Source organism: Anarrhichthys ocellatus, unplaced genomic scaffold, assembly GCF_004355925.1.
Source record: "Anarrhichthys ocellatus isolate YVR2014 unplaced genomic scaffold, GSC_Weel_1.0 scaffold4, whole genome shotgun sequence".
NCBI lineage: Eukaryota > Metazoa > Chordata > Actinopteri > Perciformes > Anarhichadidae > Anarrhichthys > Anarrhichthys ocellatus.
The window spans coordinates 13,996,919-14,020,229 of record NW_022280034.1 but is presented as its reverse complement, the minus strand read 5'-3'; the positions used below and the strand labels follow the sequence as shown (position 1 = coordinate 14,020,229).

At 41.4% G+C, this 23,311-nt stretch overlaps 1 protein-coding gene across 5 annotated transcripts in view; it reads left to right on the top strand.

The window, feature by feature from the left end:
• Nucleotides 1–5,863: 5,863 nt before the first annotated feature.
• Nucleotides 5,864–23,311, top strand: part of pemt (phosphatidylethanolamine N-methyltransferase) — a 49,370-nt gene continuing 31,922 nt past the window's right edge. For 4 of the 5 annotated variants that reach the window (XR_004212649.1, XM_031843081.1, XM_031843083.1 and 1 more), the window contains exons 1-2: nt 5,864–6,133; nt 8,838–8,945. Coding sequence is in view for 4 of the 5 variants with exons in the window: in XM_031843081.1 (XP_031698941.1) it covers nt 6,032–6,133; nt 8,838–8,945 (210 nt within the window). In the remaining variant the exon portion in view is untranslated. The remainder of the gene's footprint in view (nt 6,134–8,837; nt 8,946–23,311) is intronic. The other variant, XM_031843080.1, reaches the window with a different exon arrangement.

The following is a 23,311-nucleotide window of genomic DNA, read 5'->3' as shown; positions in this document are numbered from 1 at the left end:
GCTTGTTTACTTGCCAACTGGAAAGAGGATGAGTTTGCAGCACGTGCGTCCACCCCCTGTACTAAAACAACAACAACGTCCGTTACTACACAGCATAAGCTTGATATGCGTAAACCAATGATTACGCCCCTGGATTACAAGAAACCCCCAAATACATATACAGTATCAGTTCATCTTGTTGGCAATTATTACTGTAAGTTACAGTGACTAGTACGTAGGCATCAATGTGTTCTTTGCATAAGTTAATTGGCGAAAATGAGCTCTTTGTGTAAATTACAGCTGGAGGGACAACACAATGTAGCAAATCAGAGGACGGGTTGTACAGCACCAAATAGTGATGAGTTTGAGGATCATCATCCGTGCTAATTCAGTTGAGCTGACGACACCAGTTTATAGCGACATAAACAAGAGGGTGATCTCCATTATTTCCCTTGATATATTTGCTGTGCTTATCAATTTCCTGCCCTGCGTTATTTGACTCATCCCTATTGAGATGTATTGCACTGGTCTGACACTGTGTAATGAACTGGCCAACAGGGTCCAGCTCATCAAGCCAAAGCTCATAATGGTACAGGGAAAAGAGACGAGAAATAAGATGCAGCACAGATCAGTTTTCATAACTGGTTGCAGATGGACGGATGGGTGGATTATTGGATGGGTTGATGAGTGGATGGATGAATAGATTATTGTGAACAGGGTAAATGGAGAGATGGATGGATAAGGAGCAGGGAAATTGATTTATGATGCTAAATTTGGCTCATGAATGGAAGGGCTGATTTCCTTTTTACAGCACAGTTGTGCAGAGTGGAAGCCTTGGTATATCATTTTTTTTGTAGGCCAAGCTGCCCTGGAGACAAAAGTAATCTCATGGTCAATGTCAAACCTCAGGCAGATCCAATGACCCATAGTTTCATTTAGTATATTAGACTGAAGCCCCGGGAAACCAAAATATGTGTCGTAAGAGCTAGGAGGGACAATTACACCTTTTATGAGTTTTGAACAGATGAGTTTCATTATATATATATAATGATGAAAGTCAGCTTGTTCTGGCATTGATTTGGTTTATTTTTAAAGCAGTGTTCAATGATCTTTTTGGCTGCTTGAAGGAAATGCAGGACACGCTATCACAGTTGTTGCACATCCAGCAGATATGGTCTCTCTGTTCACCTGAGCAATGAATGTCCAATAGTTACTAAAATAGTTCAATGTTGACTTGACATGAACGGCAGTCTCCTGGGTAACAGTTCCATGTTTGATTGATCAGTCCAACTTACCCTCCAAGCCACCCTTAGTGCTCTTTCTCTAATAATGACACGGATGGGTTTACACTGGAGTTGGTTGAAAGCCTGGTGCGTCTCATACAGACACGAAAGGGTGCATGGGTGAGTCGGTACCAGATGCTGAGGGCTACTGACCTAACTTCAGTGTTTGACGAGTTGGGGGTGAGAATAGGTTGGCTAAAATGCTTCATATAGTGGAGGGGAATTGCAGAATCAGGTGATAATTCCCTGTGGAAAGAGTGATCCCTGTCACAAAAGTTATTTAAAAAAAACAGTATTCCTTGTATCTATCTCTTCATTTTCTACTCGAGATCCCAGCATGCCTCTGTTAAAAGGAAGGAGAAATTTGCTAGTCTGTGGCAAGGCTACGGACACAGACTTTAAAGCAGCAATATAATGTTTCTAATGACAATGTTTCCAATGTGAGTTTCAGCCCATTGTTGAGCTGCCTGACCTGCACCTACGGTTTCGGTTCACCCTCATTGCTCTCTTTGTGTCGTTTTTGGCTGCAGCAGACATATGTTTTCAACAAAAAAGCTCTCTAAGCCCACTTGAAACTAAACTACAGACCAATACAGCTTGTGACTATAGCTAGTGAACAGAGTGGAGCATTTAGCAGCTAATGAACCATATGTTTCTTTTAAGGGTTGGTAGAGACAATAAACGGAGCTAAAAGAGAGTAAATACTGGACCACACATTCCTCAGGTGGCCAGAGACACGTCTGGAAATCAATACCAATGTTGCTCCATGTCCTTTGGATGTGTAAACAAGCAACTGTTTGCCGTATCGACTTAAAAGGTGATTAAAAGGTGATGATGACATGTCAATGCTGTGTTCACGACATCCTCTGCCCCCCCCCCCCCCCCCAAAAATAATTGGAACATTATTTCAGATATGAGAACAAAAAGTCTGTTTACATATAGTTGAGTACAGTTCTTCTTCATCTTCTGTTCTGGCCAAAGATGTCGAGTGGACGATTACATTAACACCCTCAGAACATTCTCCTGTCTGCTGCTATTGCTGGCGGCACAACATTCTATGTGGGTGTCTGGCGTTGCCTCATCCTACAGACTGTCTGCAGTACAGACAGACCGAACAAGAATTCACACTGGAAAAAGACAAACAGGTAAACTGAAGGAGAACTGAGGAACTGAGGAGAACTGAGAACTGAGGAGATGGCATGTGGTTCTCTGCACGTGCACCATAAATGTCTCAGCCATCAGATGATCAGACTTCCCTTTACAGACATGGCCACTCTACACTATAAAACCATGGAGGTTTTTGCATGCAATTTAAATATAAAAAAAGAAAGCTGAGACTCTTGTGGATTTAAAGGGCCCACCTGTATTCATGTGTGTTGACGTTAGTTCTCATAGGAGCCATTTTATTGTTGTGAGTAGTGCAGCCTTAATGTGGTAAATTTGAGGGATTTTTGACCATTTGTGTACATTTTCGAATGGTCAAAAAACGGTTACAAATCTGTGTAACAAATGGTATCAATGCTGCAACAACTTATGAGACATAAGTGAGCTTGGGGATGACATCATATACCTCCATCATAATGTTTGAAGCCCTTTTACACTTCAACATCAACTTTCACCTCAACGAAACACAATGTTGACAACAGATTTATGACTCAAAAAACTTGACACACGACGCTGAGCTGCATCTCAGATGAAAATAAAATGAGCATGAACGTGTGTCTGCATGTGCGCTGTGTGAGTGTTGTGACCAATTACCATTCACCTCTTTGTCTCTCACATTGGGCGTTCACAGGAGCACATGTGTGTTCCTTTAATAAGACCAGGCTTATTTTTCATCTGTCTCTGATGATTCAATGCTTTCACAGGGATAGAGGGATGGTGGGAAAGCAAACGTGGAGACTTCCGCTGGTTGTTGTTTTTCTCCCCCCCTGACTGTAAACAGGAGAGGGAGCTGGAGGAAATGATGCTGCCGGGCTGCTGTTTTGATAGATAGTGTTTACCTGTGCTAAACACCATGTGCATGTGCACGTGTGTGTGTGTGTGTGTGTGTGTGTGTTGACCGTGTCTATGCCGCCTGTGTTTATAATGTGGGCTTGTGTTTTCATGTTTTTCCACAACCTACAAGCCTAATAAGAGTTTGGCAATTTGTGAATGTTTTGCACCAATTGCGTACGAAAGTGAAGAACTATAAATACAATATGTAATACGCATCTGTGACATGCCACATGTACAGTATATCTGAAGCCAGATAGGCGTACTGAAGCTCCAGTCCGATAAGTTCGAGCCTTGGTGGACCTGAGGGGGTGAAGTGTTGGGCCAAGGCACACATACTAAAGACTTTGGTCCTAATTGATTTGTGGGAATGTGATTTATGGCTCCTTGAGCAGCTATACTTTCCATCATATCATGTCAAACACCATTTTTGATAACTGACAGTCAGCGCTATCCTCTGTGACAAGCACATTGCATTTCCTGTGAATGCTTCACAATACAAGCCACAACCTGCTTTGCCAGTTTAGAGCTCCTGCAACCGCTGCTCTTCGTTGTGTATTGACCAAAACAAAGTGTTGCTCTCTCCTCTGCACATGCCCAAGACGAATTACTTTGATGATAAAACTAATGTAGAACTTAACAGGCGGGTGTAACGGTAAAATATGTTCTAACATGTTCTCTGCATAGTCTCTGTAAGAGGAAAGTGCCCGCTGTGACATAAAATGATTCCATATAGGGCAATAGCATAAGACGAGGCACATGCAAGCCATATAGGGCAGCGGCAGAGAATGAGGCGCCTTCCTGTAATGCAGACGACATGTACCAGACACTGATGCACACGTATGACTTGTCCCCCACTTGTCCCCCCCTCCTTCTCACTGTCTCCTTTGTTTGTAAAGGTATAAATAAGAATGTACGGAGAACCGTTCTGGGGGGCACTCTCACAGGTTACTGCAATACGTATCTGTGAAACTGCTCTCCTTGCTTGCAACGCAATACATTGACTTTACACACTTTGATCATTCATCTAGACTCTGTTCATTTGATATTGACTAAAAACCTTTATACTCTTCTCCTGACTAGTCATAGAAATATTCCACAACACGGGTCCTACTGCAAACTCCACTTGGAGTGCAGAATCAAGTCGAATTGATTGACAGACTGTTTACTCACGACAGCCTCTTGACAATGGCTTAGATGTGTTTGTAGCGCAGAGAAAGGTCGTACATGAGAGATCAACAGTCTTTTGTTTTTTCCTCTGCTTGTTTGGTCCTCTATTTTTTTCTATTTCAATAATATTCTGTATCAATAGCCTGTGCAATTACATTCTGTGATACTCCAGTGCACGCGTGTGTGCTTGATAGTGTGTATGAAAGCACAACCCACACGGCTCCCTGTCTATTCCACGGAAAAGTAAACACAGTCAGCTGTGTGAATGTTTAACTGGACAGCATGTGGAAATGGGTGCCCTGCAAACTGAGCAGACATTGTTTGGAACTGACATTTGATTATACAGTGTGTGTGTGTGTGTGTGTGTGTGTGTCCTTGTGCAGGCAACTAACAAATGTAATGTTCACCATTATTGCTTTAGGTCATGCATGGACAAATAAACACATAAAGGAGTGATTCATCGCATAATATGGGATTACATTGATCATCTGAGGTAGAATTTCTTCCTCTTCTTCTATAATAGTAACACCCCCAGAACCGTGTTTACAGAATGGAGGTCAGATGTCAGGAACAATGATTGCCGTCATGCCCACAATAAACAGCAATGAAGGAGCCTCTCTACAAGTCATACATGCAGCGTGAAAAAACAAATAGCTGCAGGTGGTAAGAGGGAGGCGAGCTGTTACCGCTGCGGCGGGATCAACAATGACATGACATGAGGCGGGATAAAGGAAAAACAAGGGCAGAAACAGAGGAAAGAAAGAAAAACAGGCAAGGGGGAAAAGGAGATGAAAAAGAGATCAGAGAAAATGAGGGATGAGAAGAAAAGAGGAGCAAAATGGAGAGAAGAGAAAAGTGAAGAGAAAAGAAGTAGATGAGAAGTGAAAAGAAAAGAGCAGAAGAGAGGAGGAACAGAATGAGAAAAATGATACTGTATACACACATACACAATTTACAGATGTAAACAAGCCTTTGAAACCAACAATTCACAGTTCATGTCTCCGGATCAAAAGACCTGTCAATCAACTTAAGAATCCTGGGATTTTTTTATTCATATTTATTAACACTGCATAACAGATTCAGTCTTTGGTTTTGATTTGATGTCAATAAAATGTGATGATTGAAAAGGTGTCTCGTAATTTTAATGCTGGGGGGGGGGGGGGGGTCGTCTTCTACTCACGCATGCAAGCTTTAAACAGCCTTAATATTGTCAGACAGCAGATGTCTCTGTAAAGCAAGACTATTCATTTACTACAAAGGAGAAGACTAATGCAGGAAGAAAGACACCCTACAGGTTTGGACGCGTAACAGCAGGTCCAAAAGTTTAGGATTCGAGTTCATTTCTGGGCGACAAATATGCGCTGCAATGGGTGCAAAATATCAATTGTTTTTACCGAGTGCAAGTGAAACATGAACTACATTTCCCAGGATGCATTGAGCGGGGTTAGAGGTTGTCAGGACTTGTGTAGTTCACCCCTCCCACTGCAACTGCTCCCTTCTTGCTCTGACTAAATAAGACCCTTGCACCACAAATTGTGCAATATTCGTTATCTTTCACACACGTGGATGAGGGCTGCTGGTCCGCCAGCGTTCACTCGGTGCGTATGAGCGACGTGGCCGCGGTTCAGGACGATAATCCTGCTCGAGAGACGCGTTCTGTGCCGCTGGACTGCTGCGGAGGACTCAACAACGTCGATTATTCAAAGGTAAAACTGAAACTGTTGATGATGAAGCCGGCATGTCTTAACTTCCACGTGACTCGGTAAAGCCGCTTCAGACGAGCAGCGAAGGTCCCGATTTGACCGACCAAACCAGTCTGCTTCATTTGCTGAGCTCGTGACAGCCGGAAAACAGGCGGTACGGTCGCCTTTTTTTCAAAATAAAAGCGTGTTGTTTTGCAAACCCACAGTAAACAAATGGTTATTCCGGGCAGAATATGAAAGTTAATGTCCTTGCAATAAAATATAATTAGAAATTGTATTCTTGCAACACAAATATGTTTCGACTCTTATTTTGTATTTAAGCACCATTGTTTTGGTTAGGTAAAAAACAAACAAGGTACCTTCTGTGCTACCCATCTTTCAAACCATCTTGTGTATCTGTTATTATTTATTCTCATCAATTTAAACAATAAGTCTGGTGACGTCATGTTGACAATAACAAACCAGACCTGCAGCATTTCACAATGAAATGTACTCAGCTTCAGAGCACCCATTAAAATGAACAGGTTAATTCTGACCTGTTGCCTGTTACCATTAGAAAAAGATAAGACAAACTAATCTGACATCGGTATCAAATATCTTTTACAAGCTGTTTTCTCAAGCTTCACTTTAGTAGCGCTTACACACACCAAGCTTCATTTAGATTCTGAATATTTTCACACAGCAGTTTGTTGATATATAATTCATAGCCTGATTTATAGAACCAGTTGTTGTTAAAAACATGGTGGAAATAAAAACAATTCTATGGCTGTTGACTATATTTTCTGATTTATTGAGTGATCCAAAGACATATCCTAAATTCCCTTTGTCAAAACTGTTGATCCTAACATGTCGACAAAAATAAGCAAACATTTTGAACCTGGCTTTATCCAATGTTCTGATTTTTATTCCATAAATGTTTCCAAATTGGGCCGATAAGATAATGCCTCATTTGAGTATTTAAACATACAATTTCAGAAAAATTGCAATACAATACAGATACAAATCATTGTCTTATGTAATGTTATCAGCTGGGGAAGTTTCAAGGTGATATCTATTAGATATGAAGATGTTTACCCTATTACACCTGTAGTATCTCCCCTAAAGTGAGTGATCCAACATAAATATCTGATAATACTCAGTCGCTTATCTGTAGCGCTGACCTCCCTTGTTCATCATCGGTGTCCTGAAAGTCTAAGTAAAGTGGCGTTTTTGTTTCGAGACGGACCCTCAGCACTACCTCATGGCGAATTCTCTTAAGAACAGGAATCATTGTTCGCACGTCGTAAAAGACACGTACTTTATTGCTTTTCATCCCTTGCATCAGCAGGCGTTAACTGGAAAGCCACACAGAGACCTCCAGTGTGTGACAGAGAAGGAATATCAGTGTATGCCGCTCCGCTTCGTATCAGTCATTGGAATACATTTTTACACCAATCTGCCATGCTTCGTTTTAAACAACAAAAAAAAAGCCCTGGGTTGCCCGTCATCTGCTTCCCCCCCACCCTTCATTAACAGTGACAATATTGTATGAAAGCCTGCTACTGTGATTTTACTGTGATATTGCTGAGAAGAGATGCCTGCGAAGAGCATAAGCTACAACCTGTTCACCCTGCTGCCGGCTGTAAAGACAGCCTCTGGATACAGAAATATCTGCTGCCGAACCACCAGACTTCAAAACAGCCTCTTTCCTCTGGCTGTGAGACTCCTTTAACTCATCCTCCACCCTCCATATATATTATAGTTTTTTTCTTTTCTATGTAGCAAATTGGGAGTACAATCGAAATTTGGTTGTGCGACCCTGTCGTACAATGACAAATACAAAACCGTGTAACCTTTGTACAGCAGTGCAAGAGCAGTTGTATTATGCAGTAATTGGTCACATTTAGGCAAGAATACGTCAAATTAGAGCAAATGTTGTTTTGGAGCAAAACTAACTGACATTGTATAGCACATGTCTTTTGATAAATAACTTAGAATATTAAAAAAAAAGCCTAATACAGGTCAAGAAAAAAAGTATCTGCCGAAGCTCTCTTTACTTCAACGTTTAACTAAAATGTATCTGCAAGCTTCATCGAAAATAACATGGGAATAAGTAGCCAGAAGTGGTTTGAGGACGGTTTTAAAGTCTTACAGTGTGTGTTTCCATCCACCCGTTTCTATGCTTTGCACTGTCAATTTGTGCACACAAAAAGGAAACTTTAAATATCGAAAAAACATTTGTATGCTTGTCTGAGGTGGCTATAAAAGCCAAATGGAAACAGACTTCACCACTGAAGCTTCTGTTCCACTGATGAGAGCCCAGGGAAATCATCAGATCTGTGCGCACAGCGCTGAGGTGACTCGGTTCCATAAATGAAACAAACATAAATGTCATGTTTCCATCGCGTTTTCTTCATGGGTTTTCCACCATTTGAGGTTTCGCTGGCGCTCTTTTGATGACGTCATCTGCAATGGTTTAGTGGTACCCGACTGGAGAATTAGCGCCACCAACTGTTTATCTCGATGCGCTCAACCGCTAATGTTCACATACCAGTAGTGGATGGAAATCAATTCACATTATCTTTTGCCCATTTTCTGAAAATATTGTTAAATTTGCGCTAAATTTGGATGGAAGGCTGGCTAATGTTTTTATAACCAGCAACCATCCGTCTGTCAATGAAATCATGTTTTTTTAAATGTGTATGTTTCACATGGCTGTTTCTTTCAGATGGATTTGACACTGATTGAAGGGCTCCTAAAACACACCAACTTTCACGACTCCAGCTTTTATCTCGCTGTGGTCGCCATCGTTTTCAACCCTTTCTTCTGGAATGTGGTAAGAGATACTGTAGATGTTGTAGTAACTAAATAGTTATCTATATCCTCTTGCATATGGTATGCATGGTTTAAAACACTGAGGTTTGGAAGAAAAAAATCAGTATCGAGACCCGGAAATCATGCTATCATTTTCCATTTGATTGGCCGGAATCGAACCTGGGACGTTGCTGGGACTAATGCTGCGTTCACACCAAGCGCGGCGCGAATTATTCGCGCGAGTAGATTACATACAAAGTCTATGCACAGACGCGATGAGACTGGCGCGGCGTGAATTTGCGATGGCGCGGCGCGATGGATGCAAATTTGCGGCGCGATGTACGGGAATTCGCGGCGCGATGGACGGGAATTCGCGTCCATCGCCAAATTGCCCCAAACGCGTGAGTTGAAATTTTTCAACTTCACCGAAATATTCGCGTTACTCCCTGGCGCGATAGCCTATCAGCGTTGAGTTGCTTCCCCTGTCATCACTGACTTCCTGCCGTTGTTGAATCAGGAAATAAATACTGTAGCCGTCTGTGTTCACCCACAGCTCTATAATACTTCATATCAACAGAGACCGGACCAAACTATGTGTATAAATGTGTGTGTGTAAACCATATGGTACAAACAATGAATAGACGCTGCCATATTTACGTCTACATGACGTTATTCTGAGTGTTGGTGGAGCTGCTACAATGTTAGCTTAGCCTAGCACCGCTCCATCCGCTCCATTGAGAAGACAGGTAGCCTACAAATCGGCATCATTACGTAGATATTTCGGAGTCCCTTTTTCTCGGTTTATTGCCATTAAATCACAGCCAAATCAGTTTATTTTGTGTTCATACAGCTGTAGTAAACAGCGACCTGTGGCTTGCTAGACACAGTGAATACAGCTCGATAAAATCCACAGAGCTCCTCTGAACAATATTATGAACCCAGACATGACGGCGTTTAGTTTCCCGCGATATCTGTGACTTCCACAACACCTACTAAGCAGAAATAGGTTATTTGTTCCATGGTTAATGGCGGACAGTTGAACGGCTTTCAGGGCGATAAGCCCCGCCCCCTCTCCGGTGTGATTCGCGAGAATGTACACAAATGGTCCCCGGCGAGACCTGCGGCGCGATTGACGCGAATATGTGGCGCGAATTGCCGCGTTTGGTGTGAACACGGCATAAGGCACTCCAATGCTGTACAGTTTGTACCTCCAGATAAAACTCTCAATAACTTGTTTAACGTAGTAGAAGAAACCAACTGGGAACGCTAGTGTTACGAGCTATAGCTTTTGAAAACTGTGTATCTGTCCACAGATGGGCTGTTTGTCCATCTTTGTCAAATCAACGCCAACCGTCCTGACATTGTCCCTGAGCCTGATCTGTCTATCAGAGAGGGTTAAACTTCACAGACCTATCTGATATTGTATCGTAATTGTTTAGGATTAGGTAATCAGGACCGATTATACTTCATACGTAATAGACTATACACTACATAATATTGCATCACAGTTATCAGGCCATAAATGATGTCAGTGTTGTGGGTGTTGATAGCTTGACGAGTCAGTCCTGAGGGATCATTGCCACAAAGACGTAGGACGAACAGGATCTTTTTATTTTCAGTCAGATATGCTCAACATATCAAGTGCTTTGCAGACTTGAGTCATACAATTCAAGTCGCGTCTTCCTCAGCGATGGAGATTTCCCAATCATCCCAATACTTCAGTTCTGCTTTGAGCTTCAAATAAAACTGCAATTAAACCAAAGTAGTCATATGAGAAGAAAAATCCTCCCTAACTGTGTTCCCCACCGACGTTCTTTTACTTGGCACTTTTCTGTCATGGGTGGTCAAAGTGCACCTTTAATCACGACGCAGTCGCTCATGATTAAGACTGTACGAGTTAATGAAATGTACGATGATGGGCTAAAATTGCCATAATTTACCCGCTGCTTTTGAAATTGGTTTCGCTGTTTCATATCAGAACTGTCATTTCACTCGCCGTTAATGGCGACGCATTTGACCATTGACTCTGCGGCAGCCGGCAGCCCACATGCTCATCACACAGTAGCTCTCACTTTACAAAAGAGAAGCCAATTATTTGCTTCGCGGCAAATGTCACCGAGAAGCTCTTGGCCCCGACACATGATCCCAAATCACTCTTTAGTGCGTTGCGCCACCTGTAAGTGGCTGTAATGGTGGTTATTCAGGCAAACAGCAGTAGGATGGATGAAACTTATTTGGAGAGGCAGGTAATAAGAGTTCTTTTCATCTCATCTGTTCAAGCTACAATGCCATATTTCTTAAAAGGTGGGAGTGTTAGGGAGGGGGAGCGGGTTTGAGAAGAAATGTTTTTTTTATTAGGGAGCTAACTTGCAGCGTTCTCCCTGCACACCTGGTCCAAGGAACATGTTGGTCTATGGCGATGGTATTTTGAAGCGAGTGGCGAAGCACACCTCTATCATCCTTTGCAGCAGGTCACACTGTCGCCTTGTTTCATGGCACTCCGTGTGCTGCATGTGCTGTGCTGGTACCGTGCTCCTGATAGTGCTGAAGGATTCGCATGTTAGCGCTACAAAAGGCTGGAATGTTCTAACTTGAATGGAAAGATAAGAGGCTGGTTTTGTTTTCATAGTTTCTTCTGGCTTCATGGCAAACTATTAATCCAAGATTCCCTCTCCTTTTTGCTCTGTTTGGTCATCTGAAATCTTTGCCTCTTTCAGCTTTAAAATTATTTTGTATTTTGACTATATTACATTTTATTCCAATATTTTAACTTGCATTATTTTATTTGGTTTTAGATCCTCATTTTTACATTTTACAAACAATGTCATTGCCAATGACAGTGTTTCACTCTAATCATAAATAAAGAACTTGAATTTTGCAGAAACAACCTGAAAACACTAACTTTTTACGTTGCAATAGGGTTTCTTTCTATAATTATTTTCAATAACATTTCTATTCTATTCCTATTGCTAACCCAATCAAATTGTAACATCCCGTTAGTTTCATCGTGTCTCTGTGTCTATCTCTCTGTGTGTGTGTGTGTGTGTGTGTTCCCCTGATTGCACTCATCCTACTCACCTGCCCGGTCCACCCAGCTGCCTCCAATCCTCTCATTACCCCACTCGTATATATACTCCCCTGCTTTCCCCGCTCCGGCTGTCAGATCGTCATTGTTCTTCCCCTTGTGCTCCTTGTGTCTCCTGTGCTGTTTCCTCGTGTGGATTCAATGATTTTTGACTTTGCCTTTTTGTTTGTTTTTGCTTGCTCCCGTTTGGAGTCGCTTTATGTTTTTGTTTATTTCTCTTTTGATGACCAGTAAAAATTCTTATTTTCTAAACTTCACCTCGTCTCCAGCGTCGGTCTCTGCGCATGAGTCTTAGCCCAGCCCTGAACCGTGACACAAATACTCTTTCTACCCCCTCCCTCCACACCAACTTCCATTACCAAATTTAACACTTTAAAGTTTCATAAAACTTTATTTTTCTCAATATTTATTAGTTACTTTTCCAAATCCACATGAACCACTCATAAATTAGGTCCACCTCACAGCACTCGCAGCACAAAAGACATTAAGTCACTTTTAAAGTTGCCTCCCCTGTTACTCCCGTTATTTCCTTCCACCAGGAGTGTGTTAGCTGTATGCTGAGATAATCGGAGCACACAATATGCCGGAGCGCTCGCTCCACATGACACACCGTGGCTATATTTCATCAAGTTCAGAAAACTTTTCTCTGCTCCGTGTGTGTGTGTGTGTGTGTGTGTGTGTGTGTGTGTGTGTGTGTAGAGGCCAAGGCAAACACTGTGAAACACGAGACCAGAGGATATGGCTGATGTTGTGAAATTTGAGCATTTTAGCAATAAATTGTTGCAGCTTTAAGATGTCCCCTCTGTAAATGTGGTTGGTTTATCTTTAACAATGTAGACCAAACTATTAACCAATCAACCTAAAAAAAAGAATTGATGGATTAACCAATAAAAAGAAAAAAAGATAGTTAGTTCCAACCTACTGCCTTTATTTTCCAACACTATTTTCTTTTAATGGGAATGACAATGTACCCCAGAAACGTCCTGAAGCATGCTCCTGAGTTGTGCCTCATTAAGGCCTGTCTTTGACATTTTATACCTGCACACATTCAAACATCTTCAAGGCTGTCTATATGGCTCTTATATGTCTCATCTTTTCAGTTATGTTTTCCACCTCCTCTTCCCTGATCTCGCCAGGACTCTGTGAGTGAGGAGGAAGCTTGCTTTTTTTAGCAGTGTGAGGGGCACGCTGCCCCGTCACTCGTGTACTCCAAATAAGAGATGGTTGAAATGACCGTGGGGCGCTGCGGACATTGTGACCACGAGGCTGAAGATGCTCTGCAGAATGAAACAACCCAGCAGTCTGATTACCTCGTGGTATAACATGCACTTATGAGAGGAGGCATTTAATGTTGGGCCTCATTACGCCGGTCATTGTGGTCCAGGATGGTTTCTACATTTCGCTGGTGCCCAACTGGTGGGAATTGAATAACTGGCTAAGAGGCCTTTATGCACTGGTGCAAGACGAATAAACAACACCGAAATGCACCATAATCGCTGTCATTTTCTACCATTATTATTTAGCTTTTTTAGTGTAGCTACTCATGGAGGCCCCAAACATCAGTGTCCTGGTTGAGGGGAAATCTCTCCCACCTTAGTATCACTTGAGTGCCCTAAATGTACATGCACTATATACAGTGCCTTGCAAAAGTATCCAACACCCATGGCCTTGTTTTTGGATTTTTTTTTGCATTACAACCTGGAACTAAAATGGATTTTATTTGTATTTTATGGACCTACACAAAATACTAAATTGTTGAAGCGAAATAGGTCCTCTCTTGAAAGGCTTGCTGTGGTGCTATATTCTTTCCATTTTATAATAATGGATTTAATGGTGCTCCGTTGGATCATGTGACAGATCATGTGACACTTGGATTGCACACAGGTAGACTTCTGAAGATTGGTTGCACCAGATCTTATTTAGGAGCTACATAGCAAAGGAGTAGAAAGCGCAGATTTTTTCACTAAATTTGTCTATTTTGTGTCCGTCTATTACATAAAATCTACATAGAAATCGAGGAAGGGGACTACACGGCTGCTCTATAACAAGCGAGGTATATCTGTACTGAACACAGTGTTCCTACTCGCACAACACAGACACAGCAAGGTCTGTTCCTTCAATTGGTGGTGTGTGTGTGTGTGTGTGTGTGTGTGTGTGTGTGTGTGTAGGGGGACAAAGATCAGCCCTCACCTACCACTACTTGACCTTCTATCTTTTCACTAAAGACACTCACACACAGACAGACATGAGTCCTGCTGTCCTACGTATTCATCACAATCTCCATGACATCCAACATAGTCACGGCACTACTTTGATAGGGCACAGACTCTGAGATGGCACACAGCTGACTGAGGTCAATCGATACAGTGTCACAGAACATAATATCGCAATACTCTATATTTCCTTACGGAGACCGCCGCTACAGCCGGAAAATCGCATCGGAAGAAGAAGAAACGGGGGCTCAGGGGAGGGGAGTGTCAGCCGTCACAGCACAGCGCTCTCATTAGACTGATGCTAATAACACCTGTGCACTGCAGTGATGCAGGGGGTATCATCAGTCACGTCTCCCACTCTCCCAAGTGCGGCGGTAATAGCTGTGGTGATGAGTGTCGTGTGGCAAGCTGATGTGTATTGTCTTCTATATGTGTGTGTGTGTGCGTGTGTGTGTGTCCAATATTCCCTGTCATACCTCTGACAGTCCAACTACTGTCTCTATAGTTCAACATACCTCCAGATTGTGACTGCTGTGTTACAATGGCTATGATGATTGTTGAAACGTTACTGATAATGGACAGAAAATCTGGATATTAACATTGGAATCTTATATCCAGGGAAAGATAAGGAGTTAGCAACCGTAGCTACTCGCATTCAGCCAGCGCGAACCAGGCGGCACCAGGTGTAGGCAGACTTCTTTCAGCTTCAGTTTTGGACTGAGTGTGTTCAGCATGACAACCTTGTGATGAGTTCATCAGAGATCAAATCTGCATTTTGCTTTTGACACTGATGTGCTTTTTAGTCTTTATCTCAGTGATTACGACATCGGTTATCAGCTGGTTACATAAGCCGCTGTCTGTGTGCAGAGGATTGCATTGAGAAAACTGAACACCTCAGATTCTTAGCTTCTAATTACTGAACTTATTTCTCGAAAGTGTTTTGGAAAATTACAGCCTTGTTTTATTTATTTCTTTTAGTTCAGACAAAGAGTGGGTCTGGAGATGCAGCCACTGCAGTCTGACCTGCCGATTTCGATTTCCTTTCTTTTCTTTTTACTTATTTATCATAATTTGACAAGATTCCATTTGAGCACATCGTGATACCCTTGCAATTTACCTTTGCCCAATACTCATTTTTACTGACTAGACCATGAACGCATCATAATACAAGTCCGTGCAGCCTCCAATAATGTTAGCTGTTATCTTCGTTATGAGCAGGACTGTGCTAGGGGGCAAAAAAAAAAACGGTCAGTGTGATTACTCTGAGCATCATGCATGATAATTAATAACATAATTATACGCTTATAATATAATAAGAGTCTTATTAAGTTAGTAGTTCCTTTAACATTTATTTCGCCATGGCTTATTTTGGACCTTCAGTTGTAATAAATTGCAAGCTTTAAGTCTCCTTCACTCGGGCTGATGAACTTCTACACTGCCATCGTGTGTGTGTGTGTGTGACGTTACTGTCTGTGCCACTCCGTGTCATTATTAAAGTAAAACATGGCACGTGTATGTAAATATAACCGGCAAAAAGTAGGAATTATCATGGTCGATCAATGAAAAACAGGCCAGGTTTTGATTGGCGGTCGATCGATTCAGAAATCTCTAACGTTCAAATTATTATTAGTTGCAAATTTGTTATTTGGCGTGTGACGGCTCCCCCCCCCCTCCTCCCAAAAAACCCCCCAAAAAACGCTTTTCAGATGTTTTCTGACAAAGGAAATGCACTGAATGCATATATTTTGACTTCATTGGTACACACAGTGTGTTTTGGTGACAAAAAAACAAAACAAAAACGTATTCAATCCGTCAATGTTGTATCTTGTTTTTAGGTGGGGGCATTCCCACTGTGGTTTGGGCCGGTTAGGTTTTCTCCTCTGCCTGGACAGCAACAGGTTGCCCCTGTCCCAGCCTCTGCAGATATCTTAAACTACTCAAATCTGCTCCGACATAAATGATTAGATCTGGTCTGGGGCTCCATGAGATAGATGTCACGCTGACACCGAGCTGCTGGGAGGTTAGTGGGCAGCCTGTACTTTTGTGTTTTGTATCGCTGGTCTCTGACATCTCCGCTGGAATTACATGGGCATGACTTCAGGCCTTAAGATAACAGAATGTGGGAACTAACTGTGCAACTAGAAGAAAGCTGTGCGAGCTACATTCTGCTGACCTTCACAACACTGCTCCAGTCACGCATTAATGGCTTGAAATAAACTGCCTGAAAAAGTCTAAAGGTTTGCCACTTTCCTATCTGAATAAACACAGCGCTGATTTCACATCCACGCTGTGCCGCATTACCGCTAATGCACAAAGCTTTTGTATTAAATAATAAGACTGGTCCTTATTCACAGTGCGTCTCCAAGAGGCAAAATGAAAATCGCACCAACATTTTACACCCAAAATGACATCAACATAGCACTGCTTTCACGTTCCTGCTAATTATCAAATGATTTCATGGAAATAAGACTTAAAATGAGGTTCCTCTTCTCCTGAATTCAGGGCATTTATGTTTTGCAAGTCTGCTCTCCACTGTTGTTGCATTTTAGACGTTCATATTGCGGTCGATCGTGCCTATTTATTTGTGGGAGGCCAAAATTGTGATCGCGATTAGTATTCTTTTTATTGTGGAGCCCTAACCATTGGCCCCCTATTCAAAACAATGTAAGCATTATAATAGGCACATTCTCGATCCGTCTGTATCAGTCCCGCCCCCGTATGCTATATGAATGAATCTCTTTTTGAATCTCAGAGGAGAGGTCTACTTCACCTTTTGTTAAAGTTGTATTTAAATTGATTGCACAGACAGAGATCATTCGGATTAATCGGGTAATTATCTTTATTTACATTAACAGTCGTTGTCACATGTCTTGACAAACCTTACTGTGACTGTGTCAATGAGTAAATTTAAATAAATAAATAAGGTCTATTAATTAGCAGAAATTCTGATCAGTCAGGAATAGGCATGGTTTTTACATTAATAGCTAATTAAAGACTGTGTAAACTAAAACACACAAGACTCTTTTATCTTTTACAAGTGGGTTGGCAAATTTAATTAAAATCTGCCATATTTAAGATCCGTGTATATGATGGATTAGAGGCATTAGGATGTGCCAGCCCGAACAACAGCTAAGACTGTCACCCAACGTTTCAGTTCCAGAAATCAAGAGCAGCGCTCCATGAGAAGTCAGCAGATTAGACGCTGGCTTACATGCACGTCAGCGATGTGAGGCTCCCATGTCTGTGCTCCATTTCTCAGAGGGGTCTTACCTGGGGGTGGGGGGGGCAGTCCTGACTCGGCCTTGGGCAGAGCAACAGCGTCTGAATGAGTGATATTTGGACGAGCAGAAGAAGAGACTTAAAAGAGTGAAGCCGGGAGAAAAGGGAAAGGGTTAGTTGTTTCATTTCATCAGGAGTGCCTCTAGAAATTAAAGAGAGGAACGGTATAAGATGATATACCAGGGGTATCTCTCATTATTTACAAACTCATTATTTACAAACTCTTAATTGCATTGAAAAGAGAGAATAAAAGCAAAGTGTGCAGGAGGAGGCACAGGAACCTTGTGTGGCTTGTTAAAGGGCAGAAAGGAGGACAAATAAACTGAGGGGACAAAGGAGCAGAAAAATCACATCAAGACTGAATATGTCATGTGAAAAAGTATGGAGTATAAGGGGAATAATACAAGAGAAAGAATGAATCATTGGCATTCAACATCTCCAACATTTACTAAAAAGCCATTATTTCCTGATAACTGGCGCTGATGTCAATGACCTTTCATTCGTACCTTTAGTTGAAAACTTTATTCAAATAACAAAGAACAGGTGTCACCTATTCTAAGATTCCTGATGTGAGAGTGCAGAAAATCCCAGAGTAAATAACTTTTGAAGGTATCTTGAGATATTAAGAGTCATCCTCATAATAAGGAACATAATTTATGCATGGCAATATTGTAGATTTGATCTACAATGGAACCCTACTTTACATGCTGCCGCTGTAGTTTCTATCAGGATGAAACCCAACAATCAGTCAGTCTGATTATTTTTATGGTCTGACGCACGAGAGTTGCGCACATGGCAGCCTTTGTCTTAGAAAACAAACTTAATGGCAGTTATATTTAGGATAATTATTAGCAAGACTAAGTCAGATGATTACTGGGGATGTGCTGTGTGGAGGGGAGGGTTAGAAAGGGTTTTGGTTTGGGGTTTAGAGGTGACTGTTTATTAGGTGACGGCGCATCCATGGAAACCTCTCTAACCTCACACAAAAATGGTCCTGGAGGACTTTACATGAGGTGATTAAAATGAACACGTCAGGCCCAATTTGTTGGCCCTGCTGGTGTGATCTCATCTTATTCTACTTTCATTTTGTTGATGGCCCCGTTGTGGTATTTAACAGCAGTAAACGTATTGAATGGATCACTGGGATGAGACGTCAAATGATAATGGCGAATGTGATTGGCCATGACGGTTACAGCCTCTTACACGCCCACCGATGTATGGGTTAGGGTTAGAAAAATAGAGCCTACCATTTAATCCATTTAAAACACTTTTGCTTATGTTTTTAGTTTTGGAAACACACACTCAAAAAACACAACAGTTGACCCAATAGTGTTTATTTCATTGTTTTTCCCTTTGACTTCATCTGTAATCAGCTGATCCTGATGACTGTGATATTTTTCTCCACTTTTTTCAGCAGAAGCATTTCCCCTTACACTGTGCCCTTACAAGCAGAGGTCAGCCTCAGGCTTGTAACAAATAGAAGCCACCCGGTGCATGCATTATCAACCTGCCTTCATGTGGCGGTGAAGCCGACGGAGCGAGCGACATATTAAACGTCACCTGATCGTCACCCTGCATATGGAGTTGGTCTCCAGTCATCAGGTCTGTGCTGCCCAGTGACCTACATCCACGGGAACCAGATACTCGTCAGCTCATGCTGTCCACGTCAGCTGCTGCAGTGGTCCCATAGAGCTGAAGCTGTCCGTCTCCAAATAAGTTTTAAGATAGTTTTAACCGATGGCCCCGGACTAAAGTACTCAAATAAAACCCACAAACCGTCCTTGGATTAAACCATTTCTTGTTTCTGATGTCCGTGCCAAAAAGGTTAGCAGTGTATGTGCTGGATGTACACGTTGGCAATCGTTACGAACACAGCGGTCATATGAAACTTGTTCACTTCACGATGACTCATTGTGCAAAATGCGCTTTTTCACAGCTTCTCAACATGAATACGTGTCCCCGGCGTGTCTAGAATCAAGGGCGTCATAATGAATTCAAAACTATTACTCAGCAGCCCAAACGTCCAAGAGAGGCCATTGAGAGGACGACTCAGAGACGTTAGAGTATTTGTTGAAGAGGGACCGTGATACACTGAACAAGGCCGCCACTGAAAAAGTAGCTATGCCAGAGTCTCAACCCGGCATCTCGTAGCGGTCCGACAGAAGTAAATACATGTTTCAGCAGACTCTGCTGTTTTTTTAGGGACGGGGGCCTGTTTTGGTACATTTTTGTAAAAAGATGAAATTAAATGAAATCTTAAGTAAAGAGGTAAAAACGAAACGCTAAAGTCCGGTTTAAGTTTTGTACTACCTTGTCATTCGCAAGTGTTGACAGACACTGAGAAAATGGACGTGTTCTTTGAACATTAAGGAATGGAAACATGTTCTCGTAGAAACCCGTAGTAAATGTATGAACCTGAAAAATGCCGCTTGACCTTAACGACAGTGATACTGAAGATGACCAAAAGATAACAGTAGCTGGCCTTAGTCATTATTAATCATATTTTTTACTGTACATATGTATTTGGTTCAGTTCAGGTCAGAGACATTGAGATAGATATTCATTTCTTCAGTGACGAACGAAAGATTCAGTTCATCATTCATCAAACATTCACGTTTTAATTCATTGGATGCAATTACACTGATTGCAAGGGTGATCTAACCTCAAATGTACCCACTCCTTAAACACTTTCATAGTTAAGAACTCTGATTTCATGTCTGATTTACAAGTTGAATGACACGAGTTTTGGCAGCTGTCCATGTTTTCTTTAAATTAAGCCCTGAGGATACAACAGCTCTTGAAGGAAAGGTTCTTTAAGGCAGACAGAAGTTCTGTAAGCAGAGCACGACTAAAAGAAACACAAAAACAAATACATCCCTGGTTGATTGTTTACTGCCCCTAAATGTATATATATATATATATACAAATTAAAATTAAATTAGCAACATCATTAATTTACTTTAACTGCAGAAAGAATCTTTATTTGAACCAGGCATATTTTAGAGAGAGGCCTAATATACCTTGCTAATTTCAGATTTGCTACCATTTGAAGTTGCTGTTTGACACAACTGCTGTTGATGCAAATTCAACTTTTTCTCTTTGTTTACTTTACATTCAAGTTTACTGTCTTTACAAAAATTCAACACTTTCAAATGATAAGCCTTCCAGCAGCCCGTAGGACATAATGTTGTTGTTCTTGTTCTGGCAGTCTTATGTTACACATTGTCTTCAGGTACATGACTGTTACTTTAGTTTATATTGTACTTTTCATCATCTTCACTTCTTGTGGCAAGAGAGAAAGTAATGCGGTTTTAAATATATTGCCATTGTTAAAGTTATACCACACTGTGGCTGACGACCCTTCCACCCTCTGGCTTTTGAGAGGGTTGTTCAGCAGCTATTTAGTAGAGATGGGCCGAACAGATAAACTGTTTCACAGACCGTGATTTTAAAAGACATTATCAATATATTATTTAATCCATTATCTGAAAAGAATAATTTAGTAAATTGTCAGACAAAATTGCCTGCAAATTAAATACCTGGATGTCAAAGTACATAATCTTAATGATGGCCATTGATTTGAAGCCTTACCCACAATGACCCTATACACAAGATATTAGAGATATTAGAGGTATAGCTACCACAGTTGTTAAAATGTTGAATAGGTCTATATTGTCTGACAGTATATACAATCATTCCCCACCCTAGTTTTGTAGGTGACTTTCCTGTGCATACTATTAGTTGACATAGCAGAAAGATAAACATGGAGCCTTATCATAGGTTGGGTAAGTCTCTGTCGATCCCCGTAGGTTCAAGGCTTTCATGCTTTATAAAATCTAAAGATTCCTGCCAAACACTGTGCTGGCCACAGGTCGCTAAATGGTCTGTATATCCTGAGCTTTTTTACAAAGGCAGATGATCAGAGTTAAGAAGCCGACTCAGTGTGACTGAATTGTTACTGTACCTAGTGATTATAGTCACATAACTGTATCCATAACAAACAAGTCACAGTCTGTGACTGAACACTTATGGTTGCTATAGAGTGCATTTTCAGCATTCCCAACGCTGATTTCCTTTGACATATTTTCATTTGGTCCAGTTCATTTATTTATTTCTATAGTAAAATTGCTGCAAGGAGAACATTTGGGGCCATAATCTTGACATTTGAATGTATTCAGTTTGCGATTTCACAGCCTGAAAGCATTTCAGCTGAATCATCGTCACTGACAAAATCGAGGTGATCTAATAGATTCGACCTTCTGCCTGTGCCTTGAGGCGGAATGTACGCAGTCACAACAGGGATGACAATTTCATATGGCTTTAACTCACATGAAAGGGATGTTTTAAGGGCAGAATTAAATGATGGTTATTGCAAGATGACATACTGTATATTACAAAACCAATAAAACTACTCAGAGTAAACTCTTTTTTTTCCGTTGAGCAATGCAACTGACTGATCTCTTACAATGCTGTGGCTGAAAAGTTAACCTGATGGCTGCAATAGATGAAAGGTCATGGGGTCAAGGGCCAAATGGGTATACTTTTAGGATAATGTGCCTGACCAGCAAATTTCATGGAAATCGGACTGTTAGCTAATGAAAAATTCAGCTGACCTAATTTCAATGAGGAACCATAATGGCTATGGTTCCTCATTGTTCATCTTCTGAGAAGCATGAATTTAGTGGAGCATAATTTGTTTTCAATTCCATTAAACATTATTTAAATGTTTAACTGAACAACTGAACATTTTGGCATGATGGGGGCAAAATGGGCAACATTTTGACAAGAAATGGCAAGAGGTTGCAAACATTTGACGCTTAATCCACTTGGAACCATGAATGTCGAGTGCAAATACTGTGTAAATTCAGCCACACATTTTTGAATACTGTTCCACGAACCAAGATGTAAGTGAGGGGGATATTTTGACCTGATTGTGGCAATGGACAAAAGGTAAGGGGGTCACTAACACATCAGGAATCAGCCTTTAGTAACACTAAATTTCAATCCCCAGCATCATTGCTAGCTGGCCAGCAGTTGCCATGATTTACAAAGCTAATTGAAAAGTCTGGTTGTTTACACCAAAGTCATTACAATTCGTTCTGAGAAGAACATGTATGCCTGTATGGAATTTCATAGCATCCAATAGAAACATGTTCCTCACAACCGCAAACGTCAACCTCCTGGTAGCACTGGAGGAAAACTCAAGCGATCACCAAAATCATAAGGATCCATCCTCTGGGAACATGAATATAACCCATCTAATAGTTGTTGAGACATTTCACAAAAAAAAAATTCAACACCATGACACACCTGCTGGTGGCGCTAGGGGAAAAGTCCGAAGACCACCAACTCAGGGGATCACTACAGTCAGTAAGCTTAATTCTCTGGGGACCATGAATGTCTGTAACAAAATAACACGGTAATCCATCCAATACTTGTTTCAGTCTGGACTAAAGTGGTCGACTGACAGACAACATTGCCATCCGTAGAGCCACACTGCTAAGGTGGCTAAAAATGAATATGTCCTGTCCCCTGATTTGATCTATGTTTATCTAAATTGAGTTTGTTTATTTGGAAGAGCATGTGCTCCCAGTATCTGCCGTTGACAAAATCTCCATAAATCCAAAGATATTTAAATATTCAATCAGTGTTTTCTGAATTTAAGAGGATTTAATCAGGGTGTCGCTGATGTGCATGCGATCCGTCTATGTTCTTGTTCTCCCTTCTCGTTACTCCTTGACAACACACATCCCTGCATTAATGCTCTTGGCTGTGTGTGTGTGTGTGTGTGTGTGTGTGTGTGTGTGTGTG